The sequence below is a fragment of the Danio aesculapii genome, chromosome 20 (assembly GCF_903798145.1).
Source record: "Danio aesculapii chromosome 20, fDanAes4.1, whole genome shotgun sequence".
NCBI lineage: Eukaryota > Metazoa > Chordata > Actinopteri > Cypriniformes > Danionidae > Danio > Danio aesculapii.
In genome coordinates this window covers 21655970-21671085 of record NC_079454.1, presented here as the reverse complement: position 1 = coordinate 21671085, position 15116 = coordinate 21655970, and the positions used below count along the sequence as shown (strand labels likewise).

The window sequence follows — 15116 nt, the reverse complement described above, 5'->3', positions numbered from 1 at the left end:
CCCTCTGCTGGAAGAAAACAGCAGTGGATGATGCATCCTTTCAGCCTGTGCATTTACAAGAGTCATCTCCTTTCTAGAGGCTTCCGTGAGACACTGAGCTCTGAAGAGGAGGGGTGGGAGAGAGACCTCATCTGTCATCATCAACGACACACAAAAGCAATAATTTGCAGGAAACAACAGTATAGCCAAGCCAATCTGTTCTTTACAGTTCTGTATGAGAAGGTGTTATAAACAGTAATATATTGACTCAAAAGCATCATATTAAACACTGATTACATTTAAATCTGACTGACAAAGCTGTTTTGCAATTGCTGTGGTAGATAATTGACATAACACTGTTAATCTGAGCCCATGAGAATGGAAGTCTAAATCCCATCATAGTGTTTTAATCTCACTATAGGATCTGTGCATTTCCTTCTCCTCTCGATCTGCAGTGTGCCTATAGAATCACAAGACGGCAGCACTTTTACAGGTCACAAATCTAGCAGACAGAAATTGATCAGAACCATGTGGAGGTGTTGCTTTGCTCTGAACTCATCTAACAATCGCCCAGCTTAAAGCATTAATAAAAGATGGTGACTGTCTTCAAGAGACGCAAATAAATGATGTATAGTGACCAATAACTTAAATATATGAAGTCAACATTCATTTTCTTAAAAGCTCATTAATTTAATATTAATCATATTAAACTAATTATAAATGTCTTAAATGTTTGATAATTATTAATAAGCAATTATTTTAAAAACTAATATTTGAGTAATATTTGACTATACACTCACTTTATTAGGTACACCTTGTCCAACTGCTCGTTAACTCAATTCTAATTTCTAATCAGCCAATCACATGGCAGCAACTCAATGCATTTAGGCATGTAAACAAGGTCAAGACGTTTTATCTGAGATTTAAAATTGTCCATCTGGCAAATGTACAAAGGCAGGGAATTCCATAACTTTGGAAAGAAAAAGAAAAGCCCTGCCACCAAATGACTTCATCTTAAAGTTTGGGACCGATAACAGTTTAGCAGAAGATGATCTCAGTGAGTGGGTGAGATGTTGTAGGTTTTGTGGAGATATAAACTTGTGTATCGTCTGCATAAAAATGAAAATGTATGCCAAAAGAAGGAAATATATGACCTAGAGGTAAGATATAAATAATAATAAATAAAAGTGGCCCCAATACTGACCCTTGAGGAATACCACGAAGGACTGAAAATGTGAATTACTGATGTGCCTCTACAGTTTACCTTAAAACAACATATAAACATAAGGCATTTGAATATTTCTATCTACAATTATACTTTTTTGGCAGAAGTTTGCTGTTGTTAAACACAAGCACAAAGGCTTAAGTTTTATGTATTACACAGTAATACTTTATATTGAGTGGACAGTTCCTGATGATTTACCCTGTAATTACACTGGTATCACAAGGTGAAAGCTTCTAATGCAGCCTTAGTTCTGCCATTCTTATTCTAATACAGTGTTCAGAAGTACATGGTATGCAAACAGGTGTGGAAGTGGGAAAACACCTGCAAGTATATTGTTGTTACACAATGCACTTATATAATTCTTGTTCCACATGTGTACTTTTTTAGTGGTGTTACCAATGTGTTACACCTTTGAACTTACACATACTATTCAGTGTGTTGTTACATGTGTGTAGTTACACCAGTATTGAACAAGTAAATACTATGTTCCCGTGTGTACATACACTGTAGTTACATACTACTAGTACACACCTAGTTACCGTGTAAGTTCACAGGTATAAGCGACACTTAATATAAAGTGGGACCAAAAGGTTATTCAGTTTGATTTGTGATTTAAATTGCAACTTTAAAAAAATTTGCGGCTGTAGAAATGTTGTGGCATCTTTTAAATATATATATATATATATATATATATATATATATATATATATATATATATATATATATATATATATATATATATAATAAATCATCATTTCTGGAGCAGTCAAATGTGACGTCAACATTTTTATACAATACAGCCAAAATCTTTAAAATTTTCCATTTATAGGCAAAAAAGTTTTAAACACCTTCTTTCCTGCCCCTTTGTATATATTTACCCTTCAATATCTACTATAAAGCACCTCTTTAATGTTTATGCTTTTACTCACAGACATCTGACCTCTACGTACGGAACACAGAAAATGAACAGAGCCACACCTTCCTATTACAATATTAGTGTTGGAAGGTGCTGTTTGGCAGCAAAAACAACCTTTTGCAGAAAATTTGCTATGCTAAAGCTGTGTTGAACACGCTTCAAGTATATCATGGAACTGTTACTCACTATAGCAGGGGTTCACAAACTGGGGGTCAAGAGGTCACGAGAGTGATTTAAAAATAGTGCGATTTTCTGTGATTATAATGTATATTTTTCAGTATTACATGTGAAAGCTACAAACAAATATTTCCTGGTTTGTTTCAAGATATTACTGATTAGTAGTTATCACTACAGCGCACATCTGGATATGAAAACTGCAACTGCAGAGATGATAAATATGTAATTTGCAAATCTAAAAATGTTGAGGAAACTGTGGACAGTTTGCCCGAGTCATCGGAACCATCTACTTTGTCTAATGCTGAGTTCAGACTGCATGATTTTCAAAGTAGTCGTGTCATGGATGTTTTCACACTGCATGACTATCTCGGGTAGCCTTCTGTCGGTGCTGTGTTAACACTGTAGGATGGATCGGCGACAGGAGAGTTCACACTGCATGACTTCAAAATAGGAAGAATCACAGATAACTTTGTCCAAACTACGTCTCACAACCAAACAAACGCAATAAGTGACATGGAAACAACGTGAGGTCACGTAATACATCTTTCGTTATTAACTACATAATAGAAAAAGAAGGCTTTAGCTTTAGAAACTTGTATTGTTCACCTGGCTTTTGAAGAGAATTAACAATCTCTCCTCAACTTTTTAAAAACTTTTCGACCTGACTGTGATATAGACCATATGACATGTCAAACAGACACGGGTGCTCCTGCCAAATTTCCACCTCCATTTCTTGGGTCAAAATAAACTGAAAATGAGCGCTTTTAACTTCTCTCCCAACCTCCCGCTGGCCTGCAGGTACCCGTACTAGTGAATGCTGCTCTCTCATTGGCTGTAGGTGATTGCCGATGTTTTTTTCAATCAAAACTCATTTCACACAGCATGATTTGAATCGCTGACCGCTCCAGATATTTAGCATGCCAAATATCTCACGAGCATTGGCGACTCATCGGCGATTCTCTCAGATCACATCCTTGATAGTTCATACTGTATGATTGTCGATTATGTGAACGAGCACCGATTTGCCTGTGATTTCAGGCATTTGTTGTCGATTTCACAAAACCTATCGGTGAGTCAAAATCAGGGCTAAAATCATGCAGTCTGAACTCCGCATAAGCATAAGAGCAAGACCCCATCAGACTAAAATAGAAAACATCGACAATATCTGGTCGAACTGATAAAGTATGAATTCTCTTGCTGTAACGTCAACAATACACCCATCCCATTTAAAGGTAAGCCAAAATTATTTAAATGTATAGTAAATACATTTAAAATACTGTGAACAACTTAAAAGAAGTTATTTTTATTGTTTGTATACGCTTTGGTAGTGAGGGGTCGTGAGTTCATGACGATGTTACATTGGGGGTCACTGGCTTACAAGTTTGAGAAGCACTGCACTATAGGGATGTGTTCCCATCACACCCCAAAAATATACAGTATATATATTTTGGTAAAATGTTGACTTCCGTAAGTTCAGCCAAATCCATTTTAATTTTTCACAGTTTCACACGAGATATTTCCACGGAGGTCTGCTAAATCCCGCAGACACAAACGACAGATGCAGAGAGCAGGCAGGTGTGAAAGCAAGTCTACAACATTAGCCATCCATCGAAAGACACAGGGGACAGTGTGAGAAATGTGTCTTGTGAAATTTATTTAATCTTTCATGCGTGTGACCTTCTGGAGGTCTGAAGATGACTAGACACATTATATCACACAGGGTTATATTTCCCTATGCCGCTGCTGTTGGATGACGAGGGATTTTATTGGAAAGGCTGAACAGACACATGTGAAGGAACAGTTGAGCAGGAAATGTCTCTCAGAAACCAGAGCCCAATCGACGTATTTGAGTGTTTTCATATAAGAACTTATGAGTCACACAAAAACTGCACTTATCCTAAATTTAGTCATAACATCTGACTATTATATCAGCGTTTCAGCCTTGTTGAGGACTAACTGGATTTATTTGCACAGTTTTAATGAAGCGTATGATAATGAGGTATGTTTTATTAATACTATTTTACAAAAGTGGGACTTGCAGAGTGAATGTGACATAAATGCACAAACTATTGCTTTACTCACTCAGTATCCTACGGCCTAGTCCCTGATTTATCAGGAGACACCACAGTGGAATGAACCGACAATTATTTTGGCATATGTTTTATGTTGTGGATGCCCATCCAGCAACAACTATTGCTTTAGTCTGACTGAAATCTAAATTTTAAAGTGCATGTAAGTGCAAGGTACATGTGAGAGCCTGCAAGCACCAATTAGCACGTCTTTATATAATATTAGGAACATTAGGCTTATGCATGCCCAGGATTGACAGATTCCCAAGGGATTGAGACATTGAAATGTGTTTTTCCTGCTGTTGAAGCCAAAGGGAGTTTCCTAGGGTGAGGCCAATGAGCGTGAGTCAGTTTTATTTCAGACTTAACACTTTAATTAGTTCAACCAACTGAACATTTTGTCAGCAATTACAGATCCTCATGTGATTCCAAACTATATGACTGCAAAACAATGCAGCAGTCCAGCGGATTATAACAAAAATCAATATTAGTTTTTATCTTTTTCATATGCTTTAGTCTCATTTTTTTTCCATTAACATTATTACATGCTGATATAGTATCTAATGATATTCCATCTTTGTCTCATCTTAGTCCTGGATAAAAAAGGTCATCAATGATGATGATCATCATGAAAATTTTGTGCACTTTTTTCATTGATGAGATTTACACTGATATGCACCATGATCTGATGTGGGTGATACAGGGAAACAAAGTAATTCTTACAGCTATTTTGATGCAAAGAATTTTTTATTGAGCTTTGTATAACAACAGTTATAAGTCATATTATTGTTTTATTTTTGGTTCCTTTTTTGGACATTGAATGTCTCATGAGTCATGACCTATGTTGGGTGTAACGCATTACTAAGTACTGTAATGCTTTACTGTAATTAACTGACTTTTTGGTGCAAAATTAAACTAAGGGATTACTGTTTCATTACCATTGTCATTTTTACAGTTATTGTCTTATAGTTGACGTGACTATGAGAAATAGAACATAACCCACTAGCGTGAATAATTAATACATGTGAGCTAATATAGAGCAAAAAAATGATTAAACCTCTGTGACACTTTGAAATAACTAAATAGTAAAATAAATAATCTTGAAAAAAAAACACTATTCAAAAGTAATTATGAGTTTACCTTCATGGTAATTTCATAAATTAGTTTAATTAATTAGTTTAATAAATGTATTATTATTATTATTATTATTATTATTATTATTATTAAGTCATATGTAACTGCAAATAAATCTTGTTTAATCATCTTAAATGTTTTATTTAAATTATTAAAGCAGTCAGCTACTATTTATCCAGTCGAGTTTACAGGTATTTAAAATATAGTTAGGTAAATTACTTATAAGGTAATTAAAATACTTTTTTAGGCAGAGTAATTATAAAATATTTTAAATACTACATTGATAATGTAATTAGTAATCAATAAATGTTTTGAAGTAACCCAACAATGTGAGACACTGCTCGCTGCAGAGCCATTTGAGCTCCAGCGAGGGGGAGCTAGAGCTCTCGCTCCTCCTCCTGTAAGCTGTTTTAATGCGTACACCGACCCCACCCCTAACCCCAACCCCCAGTGACATCACTCGTAGAAGAAGTGCAAGGAAGGAGTAGCTGGAGCTCAAGCTCCCCCTTGCTGGAGCTCAGCTCTGCCCAAGTGGGTCTGCAGTGAGCACCACTTGAACAATTTTCATTACTAGGGGTGTCAAAAATAATTGTTTCTATGGAGCACCGCGATGAAGATGCGGACAATTCGGTATCGGTTCAGTAAAAGATCCTAATTGGTTATTACATAGTGATGTCATTTATCTCATATGCGCTATGTCGTGAGGGAGGCAAGTGCAGTAATTAAAACGCAGAAACTCTGTACAATTCACTGCATGTGTGTTTGCTGGACAGTCATTTACTGCTTCACTGTAATGGAGAAAATGAAAGTAAATGCCATTTCTCTGTCTCTCTCTCACTGTGGATGTTTGACCTGCTGGCGTCACGTTTCCTCTCCTCTTAGCTGTTACAGCGGTACTTCTGGATACAGACATGAGCGTGTCCATATATCAGTGTCACTTATTTATGAACAGCATCAGCGCGTTAGAGCCAATCGCAGCCCTGTCTGTTGAGCATGTGACCAATCATAGGCGTTTCACAACTCGTTGGACAACGCTCAAAAAGCAATATTTAACAGTATTTAAGTTTGTTTTTTTGATTTAAATGCTCATGTTGTTCTGTGAATGTACTTGAGTTTTGTTTGATGCAGAGTGTTTTCTTTTAACAGGTAAAATTACAGGTACAGTTCATATAATTTACTGCTTGTAATAAAGGACAAGATTGTATTACAAATACATATAAAATGTATTTAAAAATGATACATTTTTATACAAGAATTGTTGTCCTGTGAAGTAAAATATAAAATTGTTTATGGAAAGCATCGTCAATGCACCGTGATGCACCAAGATATCGAATTGAACGGAATCGATGGCATGATAATTGTAACCGAACCAAACCGCAAGACCAGTAGGTTCACACCTCTATTCATTACCATTTCTGTTTGAGGATGAGGGAGCTCTGGGATTTAATTTAAAATAATCTTAATTTGTGTTCTGATGATGAACGAATGTCTCGTGGATAGGAACAACATGAAGGTGAGTAATCAACAATAGAAGAAACACAAAAGATTGACAAGACTGAATTTGTTTTTTTGGGTGACTATAAGCAGTTGGAGAACTTGCGTTTACCTTTCTCCCTGCTGAAACCCTGGAAGGCGGCTGGTGGAGCAGATGTTTTCTCTGAGCCCCTGCGGGCTTGACTGGACCGTCTTCTTTCTTTCTTGTGCACCTCCCCGGCAGGATGCTCTACCTTCAACTCTGGAAGGCCTGGACTTGGGAACGTGCTGTGTTTAGGCTTCTCTTCCATGGTGGACATCTTCTCTTTAGGAGCACTGGTTGGGGCCAGAATGGTCGGAGATGGTGTAGTGAAAGTAACAAATGATTCTTTAGTTGCAGAAGTTGGGGTTGTGGGTTTTTTGACTGCCTGTGGAATCTCCTTGTAGCCCTTTGAGGATCCGTGGGTCAATCTTTTGGGACTTTCCTCTCCGCAGGACTCCAGAGCCAGTTCACTGTCCAGCTCTGCTTCACGCTCCTCCCTCAAGATGCTATATTGCAAGGCAAGGCTCTTGGGAATGGCATTGGTAGAAGATGGGACAGGTGCTGTGGAAGGAACTATGGTCGATGGAGCAGTGGCAGGAGTTTTACTGAAGCTCATGTAGCCAGAGCTGGGAGCTCGTGGACTTGGTTCTTCAGACACCAGCTCAATCTCAGAGTCACCAGATTCGGCACTGTTACCCTCGAAATCCTGGGAAGAATGGGGCAATGTGGATTTGGGGGCAGAAATCTTTTCTACTGGGGAACTGTCTTTCTTTGAGGCAGGTTGAGTCGGTGACATTGGTGACACTTGAGTGTTGTCTGGGGTGGAGCTCATTATTTCAGTTTCACCAGCCTGGATGTTTGGATCCATTGGCGATTCAGAGTCTTCTATAAAGAAAGAGAGGGAAATATTTAGGAGAGTTTCTAAAATGCTTGTGGCCATCTGCTCTGTCATGGCAATGCAATTCAATCCTCGATTTCACACAGCAAATTGTAGCATACAGTCATTATTTCAGTGAACCGCTACTCTTAGTTCAGAGTTTACTTGGTTGTTCCTTCAACTATAGGCACATAGTTAGGGGTTTTTCACTTTTTAATGGAGAGGACGGTAGAGAACAGTGATGCATTGGGAGAAAAGAAGGAATGGATAGGCAAAGAACCATGAGGGAATTAATCTTAGCTCTGCATGAAGTTCATGAACACCTCAGTGCTGTGTTAACACACTTAAGCACTAGGCTTTAGGCACTGATGAACAAACAAAAGTTTACAATGAACAGGTCAATCTGATCATTGTTAATGAACTAAAGTTGTTTAATTTGAAAAAGACACATGGCTTGTGCATGCAAATAGATAGTGATGTGTGCGGTGCCTCAAACTCTCTTGTTCTAGGCGCACATACAGAGCAGTGAGTTAAAACATCTCAACATTCTTTTACTAAACTGCAAAAATGCAAACCACCCAAGGCAAATAAGCAGCATGCTAAACTAAATCTTGCCTTCCAGCAAGGCCAAGGTCAGGGATCTTCAGCTAAAAAAGGCTGGTGACCACTGCCTTGTAGGAACCCCATACTTCTTGGAAAACATTGTGCAGTCCTAAGTGCCCTTCACACAGATGAACCACCTGTAGAACACATTTTCTCCTCTCTGTATGTGTTTCTCCTCTGTCTTATGTTTAGGATGAATCTAACTGAGTGGCAGTAAGGTGGGTTTGGGTCCTTTCACTGCTTGTAGCTTTGATAATCACTGGACCTTACCCAGATTTCCATTCTCATGCCTTTCCAAACAAGCTTAAAATGTTTTTGATACTTTTCACAAAGATAAGCAAGGTCACTAATTTGAGTCCTGAATGGGCCAGTCGGCATTTCTGTTTGGACTTTGCATGTCCTCCCCATGTTCGGGTGGGTTTGCTCTGGGTGCTCTGGTTTAGTATAGGTATCGGTGAATTGGGTACAAATAAGTAAACCCTGGTGGATCTGAAGGATAGGGGTGAGTAAGTGATTGATAGATTAGTGGTGTTTCTGTGTTCACAGATTGACAAATACATCTACACAGGAGCATGTGGTCAGTTAGTAAAAGAATTAAATATGGTGTCATGACATATCTGCTTTGTCATAGCAGTGTAATTAAATCTGTGATTTCACACTACAAATTGTAGCATTCCAGACATTATTAGTCATTAAACTGTTAGTTTACTTGGGTGTTCCAATTATGGGCACATAGTAAAGTGTTTTTCATTTTTTTAATGGAGAGAGACAGTTTAGTTCACACTTACCTGTAGGTTTCAAACAGGCCGGAAGGACTCAATTAGTTTGAGCATATGCGTTTAAAAAGGGTTAAAGCTAAACTGTGCTGGGCTGCGGCCCTCCAGGAACTGAGCTTGATTCCTGTGGTGTAGTAAATGCACTCCTGAAAGATAGTGATGCTCACCTGTAGGGGGTGTAGATGACTCAGGGCTGTCATCCTCCGGCTCTGAGAGGGTGACTGTGGGCATTCCCTCCAGTCCCAGACTCAGGATACTCTCCTTCTCGGAAACTGTAACTGTGGGGCTGTGCTGGATTTTAGTTGGTGATACAGATGTAGGTGGTATTTCTGTCAGAGTGATCCTCACCGGACTGGCACTGCTACCGGTACCTGGAGATCGATAGGGCTGATAGTCAGACAGCTCTTCATCGGATGGTTCTTCCACATACGGGAAGGTCTGAGTGTCCAGAAGTCCAGCAGAGCCAAAGTCATCCGCATCTACTTCGACCGGTGATGGGCTCTTCTCTAGTTTGGTGTACAGGGTGGGCTCTGAGAGGCCACTCATACTCCAGTCCCCCAGGGGACGCTGTGAGCTTCTTGAGTCGTCTTTGCCACTGATGTCCATGTAGTTATAAGAAGAGCCGAAAGCTCTCTCTGTGCCGTGAGAGCTGTCAATCTGGTCTGTGCTGGTTTTTATTTCGTTGCTGGAATCTGAGCTGAAGGTGACGGAATAGGATCCAGAGATGAAGTCATCAGTGCGGGTTGTATGTTTGTCGGCGGATTTGCTCATGCTGCCAGAAAAGTAAGAGGTGTCTTCGTGAGAGGAATAGTTTTGATTGGACAAGAGGGAGGTGTACAGGTCATCCCTGTCATCACGGGACTTCTGGATGCTTGAAGCTGATTTATCTGCATGAGAAAAGAGGAAGATCAGCTAAAGCAAAAACATAAATACAATAACTACTGTGTAAAATTACTGTTGTTATACTGACACACATCTAGTCTGAACAAAAAAAGCCCAAATTCATGAACTTTTCTATTTTTCTATACATTTTCTATACATTTGTCTGCTAAATTTATCTACTAGAACTGACACACATCAAACAACTAATGAAAGATTCTTTTATTACCACACGGTCCCAACTGAATGATCAAATACACTGAATTATTTCATAATATCTGTAGTCACAAATCTGATACATTTATAATCACAATAAAGATTATGTCAGATTTTTAGATTTGATTATGGCATTTCTGAATTATTTCTTAGTTCTCTGTTTAATATATATAAAATATTTATTCATTGTTCCAATGTTTGTTATTAGCAATTTTGCATCTCTGATATTTCATAGCAAACATAAAGAATGACATAGAACTATACCAACATGAGCTCATTCCGAAAATGTAGCCCTATTTACATTTCTGGAGATCACGAATTACGTAGCCAGAGCTGTATTTCGTCTTTAAAACAAATGCTACGGGGTGGTATGACAGCGTTCCTTTTCTTGCTACCTGCATGTGGTCGGCTTTACCGCTGTTACCAGCTTGTTCGGTAGCTTAATGCATACGTCGGCACACTTGAGATGCAGAGTGACAGCGGGGTTCGAGTCTGGTGAAGAACAGTTCCAGAAAGTAGGTAAAACAAATACAGATGGCAAAAAAATTAAATAAAATAAACAAGTAAATAACAGGGTGAGAATGAGGTAAAATCTGAAAACGTGGTAAAAAAAAATCAGGCGAGGGCTTTTCTTTTTCTGGCTTTTCTAAACACAGCTGGGCAGGTCAATCTGTGCTTTTTAAAATACTATTGGTTGGGTTTAGGGAAGTGGGTGGGCGGGTCTATCAGTGCTTTTGGAAACATTATTGTTTGGGTTTATAGAAGGGGTAGAGTGGGGGAATCGGTCGGTCGGTCAGTAAGTCAGTCAGTAAGTCAGTCAGTCAGTCAGTCAGTCAGTCAGTCAGTCAGTCAGTCAGTCAGTCAGTCGACAGCGGCCTCTGGTGGATTTACGTGAGAACAGCAGGCGTGAATGGCACTCGGGAGAGAAATCTGAGCTCTGATAAAGCATACACAGCGGCCTCTGGCAGATTCGCAAGAGCAAAAACTGCAAAAAAAGTTGCTCCTGGGACGTATTTTGCTCTCTCCAAAAACGTATAATGGGGCATGTAATCGGAATGAGCCTAGGTTGAACTATACTGTGCATAATAATATAACTATACTGAAACTATAAAAAACTGGAGGAAATTATGAAGTAAGAATTGTTTTATAACCCAATCATTACCCTCTGAATCAAATTGTGAGGCAATTGAAGACTCACACCTCTACAAAAATTGCAATGTAAAGGAAAAACTAAGAAGGAAATCAATGGAAAAAAAAAATTGAGCAAATTCTAAATTTCTCTGGAGCAGTAAGCTTTTCTGAAAAAAGTGAGATCATCAAAATATATAATTTACCCTACAATCTATTAATCTGATACATTTTTGTCTTTTTATTTATTAAATCATACCTTTATGTATCATATTACTTGTCTAAAATACAAATGTTCTATTTCAAAATGTTTCAATTCCTACTAATATTATTACACATCACTGCAGAGCTGATTATATTTGTGTAATCACATTGTAAAATAAATGCATCTTAAATAAGAGCTGTGCACAAGAGTATCACTTTGACCTTGTCTGTAACTGCATGCGCCTCACAAAGCTTCTTACATCATGTGACCTTGGGTAAATTTGACTGTGTGTATATGTGTTGTTTGTGAAATTCCGACATCAGAAAGGCTGTATGTTTTAGGCGATCATTTTGCTGAAGTGTCCTCCAGAGGGCTTTACTGTAGTGTGTCTCATCAGCAGTCAGTGAGGGTCCCGTCACACCCCCATACACATCAATTCACCTTGTCTCCTCATACCAGAGTCTGCTCCTGTCTGCCTTTCTGTCCTTCTCTCTATTATTGTTGCTATTTGTGGCAGATGACAGTTTTCCAGTTCAATTTTTACTGAAGGTCGACTGCAGAGGTTTCACATAAGGGCTCGAGAAGCACAAACTCACACACACACACTGACATTCACACACACACTGTGAGATTTCACCCAGGGATCTGAAAATGAGCAGATCTATGGTGACACCAATGCCTCAGTCTACAAAACAATAAGCAACATACACTGCTAAAAACTGGAGGATGTTAAAGGTTGCGTGTTATGTATTTAAAACAGCATTAAAATGTAAAAAATAGCCTATCACAAAATAAAGAAACCAGGGTAAGAAATGATTCAGGCTTCAGGCAAATACTACAGAAAGTGATTAACATGTCCGGTTACTTTAAATGTGTAAGCAAAAATAGCCTATATGGGTTTAGTCATTCAGCAAATAAAACAGTCTGTCAGATTCAGCCGATTGGAATATTATCAATCGATTAAATGGGCATTATGTTGTTATCAGCTGATAGATTTGAGCCAGTAGTCTTCTGCGCCTACTAGTAACCCACTGATAACGGCCATTCAATCGAATGATAATATTAGAAGAAGGTGTCAGATTTCTGTTTTCACTGTTTTTGAGCAATTATTGGTGAATGTTGAGCTAATATGAAGAGACTCTTTGTTAAAAAAGTAGTAACATGGCAGAGTAAGTGATTACAATAACAAAGATTTTCTTTCCAGTTCCATGTGGTGGCACGTAAATAAATTTAAAACACATTTAAAACACACTAATGTTTACTGTTTATTAAATCTTAAAGGTTCACTTGAGGTTATGGTATAAATGGTTAAAAATAATGTCATTATACCTTGAGTGTAGTCTTTCATAGCTCGTGTATTAGTAACACTATGAATAGCTATGTTTCCATTCAAAAATGCGACTTAACTTTATGTGCAAAACTGGAGTATGGCATAAAAGACATGCGAATAAAGCAGCGTTTTCATCCAACGAGTCAAAGAGAACAAAATCATCACTTTATTATTAACTAGCACCAAATATCAACAGTAAAAAGGGAATTTGCTGTGGTAGGAGAAGTTGCGTAAATCTTTTCTTTATTTAATAAATGACTTGTGCCTCAGAAGACGATGCTGACATGAAATGAATGCGTGGTGGTGTTTAAAGGCGTGAGATGCGGAACGCAGATGCTCTTGACAGTTCTGGAGGTAATAATAATATAATAACACTAATACTGAGATGGTTAAGGTGTTTTAAAATTAACAAAACATTTCAAATGTTTTACAATGTGCTTAGCCTGCTGGTTTGTCTATTCACACACCTTTTTATCATCACATGATCTCTTATAACAAAAGCACATTACTTTTTAACACACATACTGGAATTTGTTCGGTAAAAGTGTTTCCATCGTAGCTTATGTGCATCTTTTCATATCGAAAAAAATTTATCCTACTCAGTTATGCGCATATGTTTTTTATGCACATTTTCAAAATTCATGCGCAACTTGGAAATGTAGCTACTGACTCTGATCATTCTAGAAGTTAATGGAAGATGATTAGTGTTAGTACACTGCTAAAAGTGATTAGTTGACTTTACTTTAAAAAAAGTGAGTAAACCAGTTGCCTTCAATTATTAAATAAATTAAATATGTGCATAATTTAAAAAATGAAGGTTAAGTCAACTTAAAATTTCCATGGGTTTACTGACTTTTTTAAGTTGACTTGCCGCTTTTAATCCAATGGGGTTACTCGCTTTTTCATTTTAAAATGAAGTAACTAATCACTTTTACCAGTGCAATTTTGAACATTTCAGGTGTTTTATTTAGTTTAATATTTTTGATTTATATTTCAATCTAATTTGATTTCAATAAACTATATACGTAATACTATTTTCAATTAATTCATGGTCTGTTTTGACCTAGAGATAAAATGTCCAAAAAATAGCATTAGCATTTTTAGCAAGAAAAAAAACACATTTATTTTTATTTTTTAACAAGTATTTATTCATTCATTCATTTATTCATTCAATCATTTTCTTTTCGGCTTGATCCCTTTATTAATCCGGGGTCGCCACAGCGGAATGAACCGCCAACTTATCCAGCACATGTTTTACGCAGCGGATGCCCTTCCAGCCACAACCCATCACTGGGAAACAATCACACACACTCATTCACACTCATACACTACGGACAATTTAGCCTACCCAATTCACCTGTACCACATGTCTTTGCACTGTAGGGGAAACCGGAGCACCCGGAGGAAACCCACGCGAACGCAGGGAGAACATTTAAACTCCACACGGAAACGCAAAACAGGGCCAGCTGAGGCTCACACCAGTGACCTTTTTAACAATTATTACTATTATTATTAATAGCAGCACCCAGTTTTAATTAGAACCTAGTACATATGGAACACCCTTAGATATTAAAATACTACTTGTAACATTTGGGGATATTAGTGTAATAAAAATTTGTAACAAAAAAACATATTTAAATATATCATACTGAAATTTGTTAATAAACAAGTACACTCAAAAAATAACTCATTGGATGAACTCAATTTAAATAAGGGCAGGGTTTCCATGCAATAAATTTGTTTAGCACCAACTAAAAAAAACTATTTACTTTAAACTCACTGGGCAAAGCAACAAACTGCATTTCAATCTATTGCTGTTTCCTCCACTTAAACTTTTCTGAGCAATCATATGATGAAAACACATTTACCTTGAAAGTTTTGTTTAATTCAATTCAATTCAACTCAAGTTTATGTGCATAGCGCTTTTCATAATTATTGTTTCAAAGGTGCACATCAATGCGTTACAATCAAATTTGAAAAAGTTAAGGTTATTAGGCACCATAACTTTATTAGTTAATAATAACTTTAACTAGTAACTAATAGCTTTTAACAGTTAAAGTTATTATATAAACATAGTTAGCTTGTA

At 37.5% G+C, this 15116-nt stretch overlaps 1 protein-coding gene across 1 annotated transcript in view; it reads right to left on the bottom strand.

Moving 5' to 3' along the window:
- rtn1b (reticulon 1b) overlaps positions 1-15116 on the bottom strand; it is a 63268-nt gene that overhangs the window by 31535 nt on the left and 16617 nt on the right. Inside the window, exons 2-3 of the mRNA XM_056481253.1 lie at positions 9440-10159; positions 7107-7901 (exon numbers count right to left, since the gene is read on the bottom strand). Coding sequence (XP_056337228.1) covers positions 7107-7901; positions 9440-10159 — 1515 coding nt within the window. The remainder of the gene's footprint in view (positions 1-7106; positions 7902-9439; positions 10160-15116) is intronic.